Below are 19,701 nucleotides of genomic sequence, written 5' to 3'. Positions count from 1 at the left end.
CCGTTTGTGGATTGCTAATGTTTACTTTTTCATTTACTCTTGCACGCTTGTGGTTGCGTTTTTGGCGGAGAACTCTTTGTTTTGACGGGTCTTTTTCTTTTTGCCTTGTTGTGGAATTTATATATAATATAATATATAAATTGATTATTTTATTCTTTTCCTTTCCCGAGCGCATCCATCCGAAAGAACAAACATAGCTAGAAATGGTTAAAAACATATGTATATATACACAAGAGAAAGGGGGTGGAAGATAAACGGGGCATCCAATGTATCCAGTTTTTCTTTTAGTTGAATCAGGTGAATATATCCGAAGCTAGTGAATCCGCATCAGCTCTTCAACCATCTTGATAACTTCTTCAACACTTTTGCCCAGTGCAACCCCACCCTTCTCACCTGCTACAACTGCTTCCATTTCGGGACGCTTCAAATCTAGAAATGACTCGATCAGGTCGCCATCCAGAATGTTGAAAGCTTCGGTCGTGCGGCGTTCATTACGGAATGACCGCCACTCTTTATGATCGAATCCACCGATGCCTTGGATCACCTTCGTTAGGTTTTGCTCAAGCTGACGCAAGAGCGCAAAAGTATCTTCGTCTCGGACCATCGCCAACACACCAAGCGCACCATTCACTGTTCCGTATAACAGCACAGGAACGGCAGGAAGAGCCTCTGTTTCAGGCAAGTTCATCACGAGAGATCCATGTCGTAATCTGTTAACCCCCTCACCCAAATGGAATTCTCCAACAACCTGTAATTTTCGCCGTTCTTCGTCCGAGGTCACCTCGGGGACACGCTGTACTGCAAACAAGTTAAAGGATTCTTCCGTCCCGACGAATGTATCGTCATCAAGTGCATCCACTGATCTCATCCAATTAGTGTTGTAATCGCGTGCAATTTCCTCAAGGGTTTGATCCTGCTGGCGAAAGAGGAGGAGAGAGATAGACCGCATGAGGTCAGCGACGACGATGAAATCTCCTCGTGTCTGCAGTCTACATACAAGTGTAAAACCGTAATGAGTGCAGACAGGTGCAAGCGTCATACTCTCAGCAATGCCAGTAGGTTCCCATTTGTAGACTGTGACCTAAATGGAGTAAAAAAATTAGCTCTATATACTCAAAAATTGATATCGAAGTAATTCTACCTTGTTATTATTGCCTGCCACTAGCTTACCATTCATTGGTTTCATATCAAACACACCGCCTTTGAGTTCCAATACCGCCGCCTGCTTAAGCTGTCGCTGTTCCGTCACTTGCATAACTAAAATGCGGCCACGGCGTGCTTCTTCATCTGGGGGAATAGCGTACGCTGTGCCGATCACAAAATATTCTTGCGGATCATTCTCGAACGTAAGTGAGATTATTGACTCAATGGATTCATAAGTATCCATTTGGTAGGCATCAAGAACTAGGTATTATAAAGGTATGGGCTTAGAAAAAAAAAAAGAATTAGAGCACGTGAAAGATAGGGAACTTACGTTCAAAAGTTTGAGTGTCGAGAATTTTGAAAAATGATATTTGATCATCCTCACTTAAATCGTCTAGGGTCATCCTCGTTGTTAGAAGGCCGAGAGTACGTGTAGATTCTTGGTAGCAGATGCGGCGTGGCAACTCTCCAAGTCGAATTGTAGTAATGTGTAACTTTTGGATTTCATCGATGGTGCCGATTGTCATTCCTTCTTCGCTAGTAATAGCTAGCGAATTAGGGAATGAGGGCGAATTGAATGGGCAAAGATAGCTCACTTCCTACTCAAGTTTAAAATATAAGATATATAAATCAACTGGGAGGAGTATGAAAAAAGTATATCATACTCTTAAATTGACATTAGAGTAAAGTAGCTTCTGATTGTTACTATAAATGACAGTCGGCCGATCAGATGCAACAAATACATGGGTTGCTCCGTTGGATTTGAGAGTGTTCAGATGAATGGGCTGTGTGCCAAGCATAAGTTTCTTGCGATCTCTCAGTTCACCCGTCTTTGGATCCAACACGAAACTAAAGAGTTGACCATCACCTAAAGTGAATATGTTATGTAATTAAAAAAGATGTTCGCTGTAGTTAGTAACAAGTAATTCTCTTACCTAACCCAACAAATAAGTAGGGTATACCCTCAAACGAAGCCAGTAGAACCGAACGAGGAATAATCTCTCCTCCTAGAAGCTCTTTTGTAATTGGTTCCAGACTTGGCAATCGCAATAAACGCACGCTGATATCCGTCCAGAGTCCCACAGCGACCAGAGGAGAAGAATGTGCATGGGTAGAATCAAAAGGATTGATACTCAAGCAGGCAATCTCATGCTCAAGCTGTGTCTGACCAGCCTGAACTAGCTCTGTGCTCCTAATTTCAAGGTAAACTAACAAGCCTGCTCCACAAGCTACAACCACCTGCGTTGGGTTAATACTAGCAACATTGATCCTTAGACCCTCGCGCGGCCTCCACTCTGAAATAGGTCGCTGCGCTTTAGGATCAATAAGACATATGCATGTTGGTGTTGCCTGAATTATATAATCTCCCAACACGTTGGCAGCCGCGAGAGTCATCTCGTCCATTTTGAAACCATAAAATTCATCTACCTCTTGCATCTCCTCTCCTGCCAACTGAAGTACGCGCGTCTCTCCAATAAATGTGATAACTAGAGTATCCTCAAACTCCGAATTGAATGTCGGCCTTAGAGACCACACTCCTTTTATTCCCTCCATTTCAAGGAAAGCTTGGTCATTGATTCCAACCCCGTTACGTATTACCCGTAGAGTTCCATCCTTATATATCCCTGAACAAGTGATAATCTGACCTTGCCCCTGTCGCTCGAGATCAACGACACAAAAATCAGAAATGGGTGCAAGGTTAGTGTAGGTGTCGAGGATATCCACATAACTGTTATCGTTGCCCTTGCGATCGCGCAATCGTATCAACTGGGAATCTCCTCCATGAGAACCAACAAAAACAACACTGTTATCTATATATACTAAAGCAGAAGCAGCTGAAGTCTGCCGAAATTTTAAAATAATAATAAGCCTACGCGTGGAAGTATTGGGAGAGAAAAATTCAAGAGATTTACTTCGCCGAGTTGTGTGATTTCTAGATTTTCCACTCTACTCCCATGCTCTAACAGATTCAGCAGGTATAATGTTCCCAAACCATCTCCGAGTAGATAACGTTTACCCTCCTCATCAACCCTCCCGTATCTAAATTTTACCAAGAAGATTTAATAGAAAGAATATTTGTATGATGTAATGTGATAACGTACGATTTCATCACAGTTAAAGGCATCGATAATGAGACAGGATCCTGTTGTCCAGAAAGATAAGTAATGGTTTGCTCTCCTACCACGAGAATACCGCCTAATAATAATTTTTTTGTAAGTGAAGGTGTTTTTTCTGCCTGGACTTTAATTGTCTATAAATACCTATTGGTGCTGGAACGGGGATTAGCATGTTGGCAGCTGGCTCGACATCATCAAATTGCCATGGTCCATTGATTTTGTCCTTAGCACGCAAATCGAATTCATACGTGCGAACGTGTCTAGCTTGTTTTGCGTCTTCGAACAACACTGCTAGAGTAGGTCTGGGACATCCATGTAGGAAACACATGTCGTGTACGATCAGTTCCTCGAGCCTAGATTAAAATTTCAGTTTCTTCCTATCTTCCAAAGTACGATAACAATATATACTACCTAACATTATATGCCTCGTGTAAATCGCCTACTTTATACTTTACATCTTTCGAGCGTGACAGTCGCGAGGCTGCCAGATGGGCAGGCATTTTCCCACTAGCTGCAGTTTCAATGGGAATAACCTTAAAAACTCCTTGGTACAAATGCAATCCAATCATTCGACTACTAGGGTCGACAAGTGAGATCGGTCCATACTCGGAGGGTTTACCCGTCCGATCTCTCGCGTCGCCATTTGCCTCAGTGACAATCTGACCACTTTCGGGAGAATATGAAAGAATACAAAACTTCAGGGATTCTGTAAAAAGGAAGAGCAGATCCGTCGAGCGATTCTATAATGGGAATAAATTATATCTCAAGCAGCTAAGTAACCATTAAAAAGGGACATACTGAAGGTCTGTACAATTCCATTCCCGTTATACGCCCGTAGATCCCGAAGTCAAATTGAGGCTTCAGACCTTCAGCAGTAACGAGCATAATCTCGATCCGCGTTCCCTTGCTTATTTAGATTTATAATAGAAATATTAGTTTCGATTACGTCGCAGAAAATGTGAAAATGTGAAAATTGCGTTGTTATTTTGCTGATTTAAACAGTATAATAAAACTAGTATAGCATGAGGGTTTATTGCTCACCATATTATAAGATTTAGATCCGTAGGCCCCGTGAAATTTCCTTTCACCGCCAATTGCACAGAGGTCGGCTTCTGTGCTGTCACAGCGTATAGCATTGTTCTTTGGTTCAGATCGAGAACGTCAAATTTTTTGATGCTCAGAGAAAAATAAGTCGGCGTGAACAAAGTGGATAGATTTAGCGCAATTAACACGTCATTAAAGAAGAAAGGAATATCAATCTCTTCGAAGGAATTCCGCGGTGAAAAATCCGCGTCTTTTTTTCTTCTCCCTAGACACTCTAGTAAATCAGAAATTTACGAAATACTTTAATGGAAATTGGCAAGTATTTTATTTTGTGATATGACTGATCCTTGAGCATAACTCTGATATGAATCTGATCGCAAAAATTTGACATATGAATTTAACAAGTTCTAGAGAATAAATAGTTGAGTATACGATAAATAACAACGTTGAGATGGTAGTTTCTAAATCAAGTAAATAATGGGTAAAATTGATAGAGTTGCTCTCTGAGTAAATTAGAGTGCAGCTTTGGCGTAGCGCTTCGACACCTCCTCCCAATTGATAACATTCCAGATTGCTTTGAGATAATCGGGGCGACGGTTGTTATAATCAAGATAATAAGCCTAGTTTAAAGGAATTATAGTTAGAAGAAAATAAAGATATAACTAATCGCTAGAACATACGTGTTCCCAAACGTCTACTCCAAGTAATGGTTCCAATCCAAGCAGAGGATCTTGGTTCTGAGTGGTTGCGATCTCGAGTGCCTTGGTCTGTTTATTGAATCCAAGCCAACCCCAACCAGAGCCCTGTACTGCCGCTGTCGTCGTGTTGAATTTCTCAATGAACTGCTGAAGTGAACCATACTGGAACTCAATCTTTTTCAATAGCTCTCCTTTGGGGGGTTCTCCGCCGCCTTGTTTGGAAGGAGCGAGATTCTATTCAATATGACAAAACATGAGTTTAAAACCATTGGCAAGGGTATAAAAGTGAAAAATATTAACCTTCCAGAAAAGAGAGTGATTGATATGGCCTCCTGCATTAAATTTGATTTGATTCTGAAGAGCGATCTGGGCTACGACATCCTCGCTTTTGATTGCGTCCTCTAGCTTTTCGGCAGCAGTATTGTACGAATTAACATAAGTTTGATGGTGCTTTGAGTGATGGAGTTCCATAATTTTTCCCGAAATGTAAGGTTCAAGGGCCTGAATGGTGTGGAAAGTATTTGGTATATGTGAAGCTACACTTTCGCTGTTATAACTAACTTACCCCATAGTCGTAGGGAAGATCGGGGAGGGTTACTTTGGTACGCGCAGTAACCAACGCAGGTGCTGATTTCAAGACTGAGGGTTTAAGGGAGAAACGGACTGCAGAGCTGAGCATTGTAATAATAGTATAGAGTAGGGAATATGTTTAATGAATTAGGGAAGAGGGATGAAGCAGACGCGTTTTTATATTATCATGAAACGCCATGCTTAATAAGACAACAAATGACAGTCACAAAATTCTCTCGGTTAGGGATTTTGATTAAGCGGGCATTTTTACTCCTTTTTTTTACTTTCTCTTTTGGGAAGATATAGTTCTTTGAAATTTAAAGGCCACTTCTTACTAATAGATTAGCATGACCACCACCGCTAGGCGTCCGGCTTCTCAGACAACCACTGGAAAACTTTATCAGTTCAAACTAGTTCTTCTTGGTAATCTCATCCTAATGTGCCATGACCTTATCCGTTATTCCTACTTACAATGTCTCTTGGCCCAATAAAAACTATAGGTGAATCGGCGGTTGGAAAATCAAGGTTAGAGGTTACAATAAGGTGTAATCCCCTCAATTAATATAATTTATAATGTTTTCCGCTTGCTTTCATATGTACAGCTTGGTATTGCGATTTGTAAAAAATCAGTTCGATGATTATAGGGAGAGTACCATCGGAGGTATACGCTCTGTTCAAAATAGAGGCAAACCTTCCACTAGGGATCCACTAAAATAATTTTTTTTTAGCTGCATTTTTGACACAAACGGTATCACTTGATCCCAACACAACAGTCAAGTTCGAGATTTGGGACACTGCTGGACAGGAGCGATACAAGAGCTTGGCGCCAATGTATTATCGCAATGCCAATTGCGCTGTAGTCGTCTATGATATATCACATGCGTCCTCACTAGAAAAAGCCAAGGCTTGGATAAAAGAACTTAAACACCAGGCGCTCCCGGACATTATTATCGCGCTAGCGGGCAATAAAAAGGACCTGGAATCGCAGCGTGCTGTTTCTACACAGGTTTTTTCTTGCCCATTATCCATTACGTATTTGATCCAAAATAGTTAATTAATTTGCTGCGTTTGAATAGGAGGCACAGGCCTATGCGGAAGAGGCTGGACTTCTCTTCTTTGAGACTTCAGCGAAGACGGCAGAGAATGTTAATGAGCTTTTTCTAGCAATTGCACAGAAACTCCCGCTAGAGCAGTTGGCCGCTAACCAACGTGCAAAAAATGCAGCCCAGAATCCCCGAACACTGGATTTGACCCGTCCCCAAGCATCGAGTGGTTGCGCTTGGTAAATATAAATAAGATAAACGTTTATCGAGGTATTTCTAAATGTCTCTATTTTTAGCTAAATACCTTGCCCAAGCCGTTTCTTTACCGTGTTGTATGCACTTGTTTTTTTTCGTTTACCATATTAATACTCTTTTTCTACACCAAAGTTTGTGTATAACTACATTGATTGCTTCCTATTTTTTCTGCCTTTAGTTACGATATTTCACCCTCAATTTTTTACTTTATTTCCATATTATTTTTTTTTTTCGACCGATAATATTTCTCATTTACACACAATTGTTTTCCATACAAAGCGCAATAAAATCACATGAGTTTGAAGACATGGTACTCCCATACAATGAAATTTGTGACAATGGATATGTAGAGTTCAGAGGGAATGTTCTTGAACAACCTCCTTCTCAAAACACATTCAGTTAATCCTCATGTCTAGCGATAATTCCTTGCAAGTTCTTTGAACAGGTCCGATGGGGATAAGTCCTCATAACAAACACGGTATACGGTGGTCATCAATGGGAATTCCTGGGTGAGCTGCTTTGACTTAAGAAAAGTGTACACTTCTTTTGCTGTGAGGGTACCTTGCAACTTTTGACCATTAAGCATCTCCTTTTCAAGCTCCTCGAACGACTATTAATGAAATCTGGTGTTCATCACTTTTCCTTTCAAATTGAATATATCAGATCAAGATGGTGTTACCTTTCCTGTTCGAGCATGGGCCTCTGCGACTTTGCGATTGCGCCCTCCGTAACAGGTTGTAATCAAGTCAGCAATACCGCAGCTCTGATAGATAGTGTCACTTTTAACTCCCTCATAAAACTTTTTACCGAACTTTAGAATTTCGAGCATTCCCATCCGGATAATGGCTGCTTTTGTATTGTCTCCATATCTAGATAAACGGATGGGGATAAGCATACATTTTTGACTGAGCAATGCGCAGCTACTCACTCCAATCCATCTGTAATGCCCGCTGCAATTGCTATGATATTCTTCAGAGCCCCAAATAACTCCACCCCATTAACGTCGTCAACCACTGACACTAAGAAGTAGGATGTGTGAAACAGCTTGCGAAATAGCTCCCCGCTTTCACGAGACGGGGATCCAATCGTCGTCTCACAGAACTTTTCCGCAGCTACCTCATTAGCAATGTTCGCACCGCTAAGCACGCTCATTTCGATTTTAAGAATATTGGAAATGATATGGCTAATGAGACCCATTCCTTCGGACGTTTCGAGACCCTAAAGGAATATAGTTAGCAAAAATATAAGTGAGTTTGGAGAGGTATGTTTTACTTTAATAAGTGAAATTCCTTTGCAATTTGGCGAGACATGGCCCTCAAGTTTCTTACACACTCCCTTTACAAACTGTTGAATTACAATGCATTAAATGCCAGATTTTCAAACTCTATCGAGCTAAAAAAAGTTACCAACCTGGTGTGGTAAGACAAACACTAGAATGGTTGCACCTTCACATGCGTCCAGTAGTTCGGGCACAGCAACCACGTTATCTGGGAGAGTAATACCGGGCAAATATCTGTTTTGTAAAAGGGTGGCAATATCATTGCACAAAGAGTTCAGATCAGACATTACGCATGTATCTCTCCAGGAGAACCACGCTTCTAAACTTACTTTACATTCTCATGCTTTGTGTTGATTATGTGGGTGAGTTTTTCACCGTCAAGCTCTTCTTCGTACACCCACATTCGCACTTCAGGAGAGAAGTCAGACTGCTTCTTCACATTGGTGCCTATTATCTTCGAAATGGCAGAACCCCTTGTACCATAATTTGTGAGAGAAGAGTCATTGCTGTTATGGTGCGAGGTTCATTCTCACCAATTACCGGAACCAACTATGGCCACTTTGTGCTGCATGTTATCGAAGTAGTTAGAGAGCTATCTGAACAGAAAACGCGAAAAAACGCCGAATTATAGTGGAATGCAGGGCTGCGTCACATTAAAATTGTGGCATATCAATTTTTCCTAGGAACTTCACTTGGCGATATCAAGGAAGGCAGCCGGGCGATAGGGCGCTGTTATTGTCTCATATCAAAACATATCAGGAAGATAGAAAGTCATTTCGTTTTACAAGAACCATATACGCTATTCTTAATTTTTTTGGTTTACCACGCCTTCGATTTATAGAAGCGGTTCCTAATTCGGTCGCACTTTTTCTTGCGGAGTCGAAAATGGTCATATTTGATGGAAAAAAATTGCGCGGAGGAGAATGCTCGAGAAAAGACTTGTTTTCTGGTTAGTTATATTGATTAACGGGTTCGGACAGCACAATATGCAATGAAAACACAACTCTTAGAGCGTTGCACTCTTTTCTCTCAACTTTCTTTTACTTTTTTTTAGCTCCATCTCCTCATTATCTCATTCCTTCACTTGTTAGTTCCATATCCCCTCGCGTGATAACTGCCTATCTAGACCCGCAAGCGGCGTATTATAGCTTGGTTCGGTATTCCTGATTTTATCATGACGCAAAATGGCACACTTGACCCGAAGCTCCAGAAGCTTCTCGAGGATAATAAAAAATTGGAGGAAGAACTGAACAAGGAGTACATTCCAATGTCCGAGGCATGTACATCGTAAGTATTCTACCGTATCCCAAGTGGCTCAGATAGATATCTTATACTATGCATACACTATTGTTAGTATCATGAACTACATCAATAATACTAGAGACTATCTTGTACCCTCTGTATGGGGCGGCGCGGGTAGTGATGATCCTTTTGGCTCAGCAAAACGAACGCACTGGCGTGGCCTGGATTGCCTTATTTTATAGTTGTCACAATATAATACAATATAAATAGCACATCGAATTTGCTGAAATAAATTCCATGGTATACTAGTTGGAGTTATAATTGAGTATCCAGTTCACTTCAAAGTAAATATCTCTGGGATATCTAAAAAATCGCGCAGCAAATCAATCTCCGCAAAGATTTGTTTACATTTTACCCTATATAAGAAGGCAACAAACTCTTTAACTCTCTTTTTTATTATTCTCTCATATTCTTCACTTTTTCTCTATTTTCACTTTTTTTATTTCTTTTCGCGTTTTGTTAAAATATACTCCAAAATGTCTTAAGGTAATTATCCTGCTTTATTTTACTACTTTTTCTTATATGATGACCATTATGACCATATCACCAAGATCTCTGAATAAGATGATCGACAGAAAAATCAGCCTTGTCTGAAGATTTTCGATTCTATTTTACTCTTTTTATACAAAGTGTAAACAGAGTTCTAACCGTTATGCTGTTTTAATTAGGCTTATGTTTGCGGAACCTTGTTTATGGTAGGTTTATTTTCTCATTTAATTGTGATTTCGAGGAAGACAACGTAGACGGGCGGACAGAGTTGCCTATTAAATTGTGTACAGGCGTTAACGCAATGTTGAATGTCTACTTTCTGAGAATTTTATTCCATTTAAATATAATGGTGATTCTTGAAGAAAAATTAACTGTTTTCTTTCTTTTCCAAAGGTGTATACCGTTCCGGAGGATAGTCATAAATAATAAATAAAATGATTTTGATAATATTTTAGCGACTAGAAATAGTAACTGGAGCAAATTAAATATTTATAGTGATAAAAAAAAAGATAGAGAGGAATGGTTATGTACAATAGTTTATTATGAGAAAGAAGGATGATATAGTTAGTAAGCATTCACCATTTCCACGTCGGTTTCGGCAGCAGCTAGTCCTGTTTCGCCCGTTTCTGTGGTTGGTTTTTGCGCCATGCGTGTATCCCTCTCTTCTCGCTCCTTCTTCTGTCGCATTAGGACATTCTCTAGGGTCCACAAGCTGACTCCCACCTGCTCCTGCGGCTCGAAAGGTTGGGCCATACCTCGCAAGAATTTACGTGCCACGACCAAAGAAGTATCGGTTGACATGTTGGTATTTGCGTCTGTGATGTATTGCTGAATCCATTTAGGCAATTTCTGTCGCTTATCCGCTCGAGCAAAGCGTTTGTCGGCGAATATCATCAGACCGTAATCCGTTTTCCCTCGCAATACTCGCCCCACACACTGGGCCGCATGCCGCATCGCATCGAAGGTGAGAAAATCGTTTTCACGAATACGATGGTTATCACGTAGATACTCGAGGCGTGCCTTGAGAATTCTACTCTCTGTGTATTGGTAAGGGACCCCAAACATGATGACAGCACGTCCGTAGTTGTGATCAAAATCGATTCCTTCAGAAACCTTGCCTCGAGCGACAGAGAGCATGATAGCGCCACGACCATTGTTACATGCTTTGCGGTAATGCTCAAGTGCAATGCTGGTTTCGGCAGCATCAGGCGTCTCAACAAATATGAGCTTATATTTCCAGGCTTCGTTCAGTAAACCCTAAAGGATGTCAAGTGGAGGTCAAAACAAAGTCAGCAAAATGCAAAATTAGTTCTTACTAACCATTTCATTCCACATGGACACAATCTGCTCCATATACAAATAACTTGGGAAGAATGCCACAATCCCATCCGGTACGATCTTTGCGTACTCAATAAGGATTTGTCCAAAATTGCGTACAACCGCAGGATCGTTGCGGACCTCAAAACGTGAGCTAACGGCCACTTGATCACTGCCACGAGTAATAATAAGAGGGAGAAAACAGTTGCGTGTTAGGGTCATGGAATAACTCTGCTGCACCACGGCCCGGAAATTGAGCATCTTGGGATACATGTCGAGCGGAGAAAGCGTACCAGAGGTGATGACCACGTTACGAAAACGTTCGAATACCGGTTTTATGGCTATGGAGGCATCCAAGCATCTGTGAAGGTATACTCTAAATTAAACTAGGGCAAAACATCGGTCATTTTCATACTAACGTAAAATGCAACACCGGATTGGGAACGGTTGCGGCATCCGATTCGAAAGGCTCCAGAATAAGGAGGAAACCTTTTTCATAAGTCGCAATCAGCGTGGCAAAGGTAGCCACTCTGCTTAGGGAGGCGTAGTCATCCAAATCGGTGAGCTCCAATGTGCGGATGAGAGAATTGAGTCTTTCTGCACAAAATCTGCCACAAAAACGAAAATCAATAAGCTATTCTCAAACCAAACCAAAGAGACATTAAAGAGCAACCTTAAAGGTTTTTTCTCGATATAAGTGACATCCTTCAAATGCTGCAGGAATGAGATTGGCGTTTCGGCAACCACGTGCATAACTCGCAAGCGAGTCTGTTTGGCAAGAGGAAAGTTCAGCAGGCATTTAATATAAATAAAATATTTAGTATTCTTACTTTAAGGTATTCAATAAATCGCCTTAAAAATGCGACAAAATGCTCTGCCCGCCGAATATTACCGGGGACAGCTTCCTTTAAAATATCGTCGGGTAAAACTAATAAAAAAGATAATATAAGCTACCATAATGGAACGCAATTCTATCGGTTACAACACAACTCTACCTGGATTCGCCATATAAGTATCTTCATCTCTTGCTTGACCAGCTTCGCGAAGTCCCTCAACAAGCTTTGTATACTCATTTTTCAATTTTTCCGAGTCCTGCTGTTTAATTCTAAAAGTATTACCCCGTATTAAAATTACAAGACCATCTAAACACATCAGCATATATAGGCTCTTACTGTTCCACTCTTTCGGCAAGTTGCTGGACACTTCGTGAGCTAGCTTCCAGAGTTGGTCGCATGATATCAATACTTAACGATTCAATACAAACATTATCTACAATAAAAATATTCTTTAGTTGAAAAGGCGCGAAACTTCAAGCAACGCTCGTTATACCTATATTATGTGCTTCGTCAAACACCACAATGCAGTCTTTTGCCATCTCTTTTGATACTAGGTCTGCGACTTTTGGGTCTAGAAGATAATGATAACTATATATAACTACATTTGCGAACGTCAACTATAAATAAAAAGTAATTGTTAGCAACCAACTCTAATCTATTCTAATGCATGGCTGCTACCAGTCGTCTGGATAGGTAGTATGGACACAGAGTATGTTGTTGACCAAAGCCACGTAATTCATCTAACGTATATACTCCACTAGGAATCACAGATGGAAGGTCTGATTTTTCAAGTTGCTAAAGCCGAAGCTCGAATGAATATTAAATTATGCATATCTCTCTGATGGGACTTACTTCATAAAATTGACAAAGCTCTACATGTTCTGTATCCGCTTGGGCCTTCTGCCGCACCCAAGATGCAGTCATATTCCGACACCGCGCATCTACAACTTTGCCCTTCTTTTCACGGCTCACCTCTGGGTGAAGACACAAATTACGACGACTTGTTAGGCCGATGCCGAGAAAATCCTCCTCAATGCCGCAGTCTTTGCGGTATTTCATAAGTCTTTTCAACTCGGCAAGAGCTTTTTCAATTTCCGGAACGGTTCGAGAACAGTAGATAAGTTTCCTTTTTTCTGGATAAAACTGATTAAGCAAATGCGGTTGTGGTAAGCTGATCGAAATAAATTCTCAAAATGAGTTGAATTAAACCTGTTGATACGCGACAATTAGTGAGAGCAGCGATACGGTTTTGCCAGTGCCTGAAGGCATTTCCAGCAGACAGTGCCCCTAGGTATAGAATAAACAGTTAATTATAAAGATAATATATATTAACATATACTACTGGTAGGAATTTACATGTGCATCGAGTGATCGCTTCAGATCGCACATATAAGCATACTGCTCTGGATATATTTTGTCATAAGGAAAATGAACCGGAAGGCCGTCGATCTCGAAACTAGAAAGAATTAAGGGATGAATTCCAATTCAGTTTCTGTTAATAGACCACATTGTAGGGAGTTATCTAATTTACTTACATCATTGTGCGATTTTCTTCGTTAAGACACCAACTTGAAAGAGCGAGTCAATATATATCACCTCTCTATATACTCTCATAATTTGGCAGCCAAACTAGTGGCGCAGCGTATCATTTCATTATAACATTCGCCTCGAGGTAAAAGTAGAGGACGGCGTTCGTTCTATTTTTCCATATAACTTTTTTCTTACTTTTCAAGCGAGAATCTGCAATGTCTTTTCAAAACAACTTCCCCAGCGGTTATTTTTATATTAAGAGCCGCAAATATGGGCGTGTACTTGATGTAAGTCCCTTTGTTTTATTTTTCCTAGGCGCTATACGCTTCGATACCATTCGATATATTTTAGTAATATGCAATTTCTAATTTTCTATTTATATTCCATTATTCCCTTTAGGTTTTCGATCGTTCCAAAGAGGTGAGCTCTATAAGAAAAATTTGTTGATAAAGTTATGCAGTGTCTTTAATTTTTTTTTTTCTTTCGTAGCCTGGCGCCAAAGTTATTTTATGGACCCAGAAGCTAGGGGATGACAGACACAATCAGCTATGGTCTTACGAAGATGGATTTCTTGTTAATAAGCATTCAGGACTCGTCCTAGATGTTGCCGGGGGTTAGTTTCCGTGTACTACTGTTTCGCTTCGTGAAATAATCTCATCTTTTAACAGGCAATTTGAAATCCGTCGCTGGCCTGTGCCAGTATACTCGAAAACACGCAAACGATGCCAAGAACCAGAGATTCGCTTTTCAAGATGGCTTTATTTTCCCAGTAGAGTCCCCCTCGCTCGTTGTTGACATCAGAGGTGATGCAGATAAAGATGGAGCTCAGAGTAAGTCAGAAGCACAATATATACACTCTTTTCTCTGATTAATTTCTCTTTTTCTGTTCCAATGTAGTTATTTTATACGAGAAAAAGGTAACATATATTTTGCCTCCCATTTTCAATACAAACTAATACCATTTTGTAACTTAAAATAGCAATATGATAATCTCAACCAATTGTTCATGCTGGAGCCTGAACGTGAAGAGTTCCGTGCTCCCACGCAAGGCTATGGCTCCTATGCTCAGCCACCCACCACGGGTGCCATTACTGATCCCACTGCTGCTTATGGTTTTGGCGGGTATAACCGCCAGCAAGGACAACCACAGTCGCAATACCAGCAATCGGGAGGTGCTGGCTACCAACAGCAGTATCAACAACAACCGCCCGCACAAGGGCAATACCAGCAATATCCACCTTATGGTCAGCAACCTCCTCGTGGTGGATATTAGGGCATGACAAATTTGCTTTCACTTTCACGTCATTTTATTTAACAGTATTGTAACGATTTGCTGAATTCGTGGCTCTTTAATGAAGGAGATTTTATGAGTCTTTTAAATCTTATCAAAACATACGGTGTTCGCATTTTCAATATCAAATCCTATTCATATTGGTGGTTGTTTGATCCGCTTCTCAAATGCAGTGTTTTATCCTTGTGTATTTCTAGAAAACACATATGCCCTCCAATAACCGGGCGTGAACTGTACCAAAAAAAAATATCCATCCACTCTATTCTTTTTGTATTATGGATACAACTCATTGCAGAGAGTTTAAATAAGCTAATAAAAACCGAATAGCAAGATATTAATGAAAACTTATTCTCCTATCTTAGAATTGAATTAAGGGACCTAATTGGGAAAATTCACCTAATATCAGAAACCGAATCCTAAAGGAAATATGAAAATTAATTGGTAAAATCATTAAAATATAAATCTCTGGTATTTTAAGCAAATCTTTGAGAACTAATAACCTTACACTTTACGAATATTTATCCTAATCCTCGCATTCTCAATGCAACTGATAGGATTTCTATTTGGAGAGTAATATAAGTATAAAGCTATAGTTAATACACAGTTGTATAAACCCTAGATTCTAATTTCTACACGAAAGCAAGTCGTATTTCCCTGTTTTAGGTAATATTATAAATCGAGTAGTATAATGCATTTCCTGTTCGTTTCAATGTGGGTTGAATATGTCTTCTACGAAGCGATTCTCCCGGTATCAGTGGACAATTCTCTATTGTATTCCTCTTTTAAATAATTCCTCCATCGGATGAGTTTTGCACTGACCCAATGTCATCAAGTTAGCTATCTTTCTCTCTTCTCTCTTCCTCAAAATACGAGGTCAACCAGCGGGTGGCCTTTTAAGATCGGAGTATCGCTTTACTTCTTCTCTTACAATCTCAGCTGCCCTAGTGAAATGAATGTCCAATACATCGGCGGTTTGGTAAGAGGATTTTCCCTCTTTAACAAGCTGAATAATGCTAGGGTGTATCATGTTTGAAAAATCTTCACTTTAATTTTTGATTAAAAAACGCAAATAGTGGTTAAGTTGTTTGGATAAACGAGAAGAGACATAAAATTATCAAATAAATGAACAAAGAGCCTCCAATTTACAAAAATATTCTTATTTTCCAAAAAAAACAGCAATATATAAGAATTTACATTTTTCAAATTTAGTACCTCTGTAAATCAGTTTTTCTTCCTTTAAGCCATGGTAGCATATACATCTGAAAATAGTGTAGGAGCTGTGGTTTTATCTCAACCTATTTTCACTGTTCCGCTGAAAGGAGTTGGAGAAATATTGAGATTCTAGCAAAGTATATCAATTTGTGACTATGTTTTGCGGTCGGATGTAATATCTGGTGGCAAAGCTTGATGCTGATTGGGTACTTTCCATGAATTTCGTGAATGGGCTCCAAATGGATTGTCCAAATTAGAGAAATATAAATTCCAGTGTTCCCTTACGCGCATATCTCTTTAACCTCAAGCTCTCACTCCAAGAAAGTAAAAGGGGTGAAGAAGTGTCCACGATATGTTTACCAACATACATTCTGTCTTCTTCATACTATGTTTACTAGTGTCGTTTGTTTGTGCTTCAGTACTACCTTCCCGAAGTGCCATTACAAGGAGGGATGGGGCGAAAAAACCCTCAGCGAAAGGAGATTATGACTATGAGCCGGCTATTCTGGACGACGATGTTCGTTCCATTCTATCCAAGCTAACTCTTAAGCAAAAGATTGGGCAAATGACCCAGATTCAACTTGGAAAAATCATTACAAAAGAAACTCGAGAATTGAACTTAACAGCTGTGAAAGAGTTTGCGGAGGAGTATTATGTTGGTGAGTACTAGCAGTAAGTCCAATAGGGACGGGATTTTTTATGCTTCTAACTACTATATACTTCGCTTGTAGGCACTTATATTGACAGCCCAGACAATTTTGATGATGACAATCGTCCTGGCTTTAATGTCTCAACTTGGATCAAGCTCCAAGCCGAGATTCAGGTACATCTTAATAGCGTGTTTATCAGTAGTGCTAATATTTACGTTTTCATTCAATTAGAAAATAAATCTTGAGCGCGAACCACATCTTCCGATCCTTTACGGTTTAGATTCTGTACATGGAGCGGGATATATAATGGGGGCAGTAATGTAAGCCATCTTTGGTCCATCCCGATTTCATATATTTACCACGTTGTGCTTCTAAAAGGTTTACTCATCAGCTTGGGAGAGCAGCAACTTTTGAACCAAGCTATACGCGTAAAATCGCAGAAGTAACAGCCAAAGATATGGCAGCTGTCGGAATAAGATGGAATTTTGTTCCGGTGAGCATCCATATAAAGTGTTATCTACAGTCTCTTCTGCTTACAATTTTAATCAATAGGTGCTGGAGGTAGCTATTGAGAAATATTGGAGCCGTGTGCATGAGACTTTTGGTGAGGATCCCTTGGTGGTAAGCAAATTTGGAGTGGCACATGTGGTTGGATCGCAGCGAAATGGCAACCTGAAAGACCCGCGAGGTGCGGTAGCAGCGACTATGAAGCACTATCTTGGTTATTCTTTGCCCTTCTCAGGTACTATGCTCTAGCTTATTTGCGCATTGAACTTGATACTACTACTCTTTTCTCGTTCATATTAGGTCAAGATACGGAACCCGCATTTATATCCGATTATTTCCTTTACACCAACATTATTCCCCCGTTTAAGGCTGCTTCAGACGCTGGTGTGAGTACCACAATGGAAAGCCAGAACAGTATCAATGGTGACCCGGTGGTTAGCTCGGCCAAATACCTAAAGAATATTCTCCGTCATCAGATCGGTTTTAAAGGGCTTCTTGTGTCAGACTGGGCGGAAATAAATCAGCTCGTAGATGTTCACAAGACGGCTCGTACTCAGAAAGATGCAGCACAGCAGGCTATAATGCAAGGAACGGTGGATGTTAGGTAATTTGGGAAATGGCTCAATCATCTGTCTTCATGAGTGGATTCGTATATTAACTCACAAATTATTTTGATTTAGTATGGTTCCATCTGATATCAAATTCGCAGAGAACGTGTATCAGCTTGTGCAGGAAGGGGCAATCCCCGAATCCAGGATTGATATCTCTGCCGGCAAAATGCTGCAGCTCAAAAAGGATCTTGGCCTTTTCAAAAACGCTATCCCTAGCGAGAAAAATCCAATGTTGAAAACGATCGGCCAACAAGCCGACAAGGACTTGGCACATGCAACCGCTCAGGAATCTATGACACTACTTAAAAATGCGAATAGCACGCTCCCCATTAACTTGAGCAAAATAAAAAACATTTTTCTGGTTGGAGCCGGCTCTAACAGTTTACGGTTACAGACGAGCGGTTGGTAAGTTTGTATATTTTCAGCTCCTGATGCACTTGATGCCATATGTGAGAATGTATAACTTGTAGGAGTATCGATTGGCAGGGTCCTCCCGCGGCTACTGGCGATGAATATTACAAATATGCGGGAGGGGGAATCACGTATCTCCAAGCCGTCCAAAAACGGTGTGAAAAACATAAAAAGTGCAAAGTATCTCACATGGAAGGATTCGATTTCTATGGAAACTATACAGATAACGATTTGAGAAAGGCAATCGAACAAGGAAGGAAGGCGGATATCACTTTGCTCTTTGTTGCAGAAGATTCTTATTCGGTAATATGACCAAGTTAGATTATTGGTAGTGAAAGCGCTGAAATAATGTGTATTTTATGTAGGAATATATGGGGAACATACACGATTTAACGCTTCCTAGTGGGCAAATTGAGTTTGCGAAAAGTTACATCTCGAGTATGCCTAAAGACAAAAAGGTAGTGCTTGTCTCGGTTACGGCGAGGACACGAATTATGGGAGGTAATGTTTGGCAAGCGAGTATAGGTTTTCTCTCCCTCATTTGATACTCATGATCGTTTCTCGATAGATCTTCCCGACTTGGCGAATGCCTGGATTTGGACCTATTTACCTGGTCCCTGGGGCGGTACGGCTCTGGCTGACTTGCTCTTTATTGATAACTCAAACACTCCCCCCATTACAAACCCCTCAGGTCGGCTACCGATCACTTATCCGCGTTTCGTTGGCGACAGTCGGAGCGTATACTGGCGTAGCTCTTCCGAGGGCTATGCTCCCCTTTATCCTTTCGGATGGGGTCTTAGCTACTCCATTTTCAACTACACTGACATCAAGCTCTCGGACACTAGTCTCTCCAAAGATATTGGCGACAAAGAGAAAATAAGAGTAACAGTGACTATCAAAAATCTGGGCCCTTACGATGGAAAGCATGCCGTCTTTTGCTTTGTGCATCAAGATGTACGCAGCGTGGTCCCCGAGGCGGATCGACTTGCCGGGTTCCAAAAGCTGATGTTTAAAAAAGGCGAGACAAAAGAAGTGATATTTGATATAGGGCGAGAACACCTTGCTTTTTATGGGCTGAATACCGATTTTAATGGTCCTAACTTACCAAAGAAGATTATGGAGAGTGGAAATATCACGGTCACCGCAGGGAACCTCATCTACGGCACAATGACAGGAGAATGGGTCTCCAATCAGGACGGGATCTTCCCAATATTACTGCCTCCGCCGCCGCAAACCAACCTGACACAACCACCCCCTCCACCCCCTCCTGAAATCGAAGGCCTCCACTTTTTCGCTTCTAGACAGGCACATTTTGAAATAGTATAGTGCATCCAACTTTTAATTTATATCATTTCCTTGTCCCTGTGAACTATTCTCTTTTGTTTCTTATGCTTGG

The 19,701-nt window shown here is 40.6% G+C and overlaps 8 protein-coding genes across 8 annotated transcripts; 4 read left to right on the top strand and 4 right to left on the bottom strand.

Moving 5' to 3' along the window:
• Window positions 1–313: 313 nt before the first annotated feature.
• On the bottom strand, window positions 314–4,396 carry VTP21DRAFT_3402 (uncharacterized protein; the record flags this gene model as incomplete). The annotated part of the gene is made up of 11 exons (XM_069393702.1): window positions 314–1,081; window positions 1,142–1,404; window positions 1,475–1,742; window positions 1,809–2,011; window positions 2,079–2,985; window positions 3,057–3,183; window positions 3,246–3,339; window positions 3,405–3,613; window positions 3,672–4,000; window positions 4,059–4,167; window positions 4,302–4,396. The coding sequence occupies 11 exons, from the start codon at window positions 4,394–4,396 to the stop codon at window positions 314–316; spliced, it is 3,372 nt and encodes a 1,123-aa protein (XP_069249406.1).
• A 420-nt stretch (window positions 4,397–4,816) lies between these two features.
• VTP21DRAFT_3401 (uncharacterized protein) lies at window positions 4,817–5,681 on the bottom strand (the record flags this gene model as incomplete). The annotated part of the gene is made up of 4 exons (XM_069393701.1): window positions 4,817–4,924; window positions 4,985–5,236; window positions 5,303–5,503; window positions 5,568–5,681. 4 exons carry the CDS (start codon window positions 5,679–5,681, stop codon window positions 4,817–4,819), a joined length of 675 nt encoding a protein of 224 aa, XP_069249405.1.
• A 238-nt stretch (window positions 5,682–5,919) lies between these two features.
• On the top strand, window positions 5,920–6,915 carry VTP21DRAFT_3400 (uncharacterized protein; the record flags this gene model as incomplete). Its single annotated transcript, XM_069393700.1, has 6 exons — window positions 5,920–5,995; window positions 6,073–6,097; window positions 6,175–6,233; window positions 6,301–6,578; window positions 6,649–6,854; window positions 6,912–6,915. The coding sequence occupies 6 exons, from the start codon at window positions 5,920–5,922 to the stop codon at window positions 6,913–6,915; spliced, it is 648 nt and encodes a 215-aa protein (XP_069249404.1).
• Window positions 6,916–7,282: 367 nt separating this feature from the next.
• On the bottom strand, window positions 7,283–8,720 carry VTP21DRAFT_3399 (uncharacterized protein; the record flags this gene model as incomplete). Its single annotated transcript, XM_069393697.1, has 7 exons — window positions 7,283–7,480; window positions 7,550–7,739; window positions 7,799–8,088; window positions 8,143–8,214; window positions 8,281–8,383; window positions 8,479–8,622; window positions 8,683–8,720. The coding sequence occupies 7 exons, from the start codon at window positions 8,718–8,720 to the stop codon at window positions 7,283–7,285; spliced, it is 1,035 nt and encodes a 344-aa protein (XP_069249403.1).
• A 603-nt stretch (window positions 8,721–9,323) lies between these two features.
• Window positions 9,324–9,633, top strand: VTP21DRAFT_3398 (uncharacterized protein; the record flags this gene model as incomplete). The annotated part of the gene is made up of 2 exons (XM_069393696.1): window positions 9,324–9,436; window positions 9,504–9,633. 2 exons carry the CDS (start codon window positions 9,324–9,326, stop codon window positions 9,631–9,633), a joined length of 243 nt encoding a protein of 80 aa, XP_069249402.1.
• An 871-nt stretch (window positions 9,634–10,504) lies between these two features.
• VTP21DRAFT_3397 (uncharacterized protein) lies at window positions 10,505–13,633 on the bottom strand (the record flags this gene model as incomplete). Its single annotated transcript, XM_069393695.1, has 13 exons — window positions 10,505–11,197; window positions 11,261–11,618; window positions 11,677–11,865; window positions 11,931–12,025; window positions 12,088–12,185; window positions 12,253–12,362; window positions 12,430–12,526; window positions 12,587–12,710; window positions 12,772–12,888; window positions 12,946–13,236; window positions 13,303–13,380; window positions 13,450–13,549; window positions 13,629–13,633. 13 exons carry the CDS (start codon window positions 13,631–13,633, stop codon window positions 10,505–10,507), a joined length of 2,355 nt encoding a protein of 784 aa, XP_069249401.1.
• Window positions 13,634–13,838: 205 nt separating this feature from the next.
• On the top strand, window positions 13,839–14,896 carry VTP21DRAFT_3396 (uncharacterized protein; the record flags this gene model as incomplete). Its single annotated transcript, XM_069393694.1, has 6 exons — window positions 13,839–13,910; window positions 14,023–14,043; window positions 14,113–14,236; window positions 14,292–14,453; window positions 14,521–14,540; window positions 14,603–14,896. 6 exons carry the CDS (start codon window positions 13,839–13,841, stop codon window positions 14,894–14,896), a joined length of 693 nt encoding a protein of 230 aa, XP_069249400.1.
• Window positions 14,897–16,478: 1,582 nt separating this feature from the next.
• Window positions 16,479–19,631, top strand: VTP21DRAFT_3395 (uncharacterized protein; the record flags this gene model as incomplete). The annotated part of the gene is made up of 10 exons (XM_069393693.1): window positions 16,479–16,785; window positions 16,858–16,949; window positions 17,008–17,096; window positions 17,155–17,269; window positions 17,329–17,518; window positions 17,584–17,887; window positions 17,964–18,299; window positions 18,365–18,608; window positions 18,671–18,806; window positions 18,874–19,631. 10 exons carry the CDS (start codon window positions 16,479–16,481, stop codon window positions 19,629–19,631), a joined length of 2,571 nt encoding a protein of 856 aa, XP_069249399.1.
• Window positions 19,632–19,701: the final 70 nt, after the last annotated feature.

This window comes from Calcarisporiella thermophila, assembly GCF_041956535.1.
Source record: "Calcarisporiella thermophila strain CBS 279.70 unplaced genomic scaffold VTP21scaffold_17, whole genome shotgun sequence".
Lineage (NCBI taxonomy): Eukaryota > Fungi > Calcarisporiellomycota > Calcarisporiellomycetes > Calcarisporiellales > Calcarisporiellaceae > Calcarisporiella > Calcarisporiella thermophila.
The sequence above is the reverse complement of the archived record's forward strand: the minus strand, read 5'-3'. Positions and strand labels throughout refer to the sequence as shown.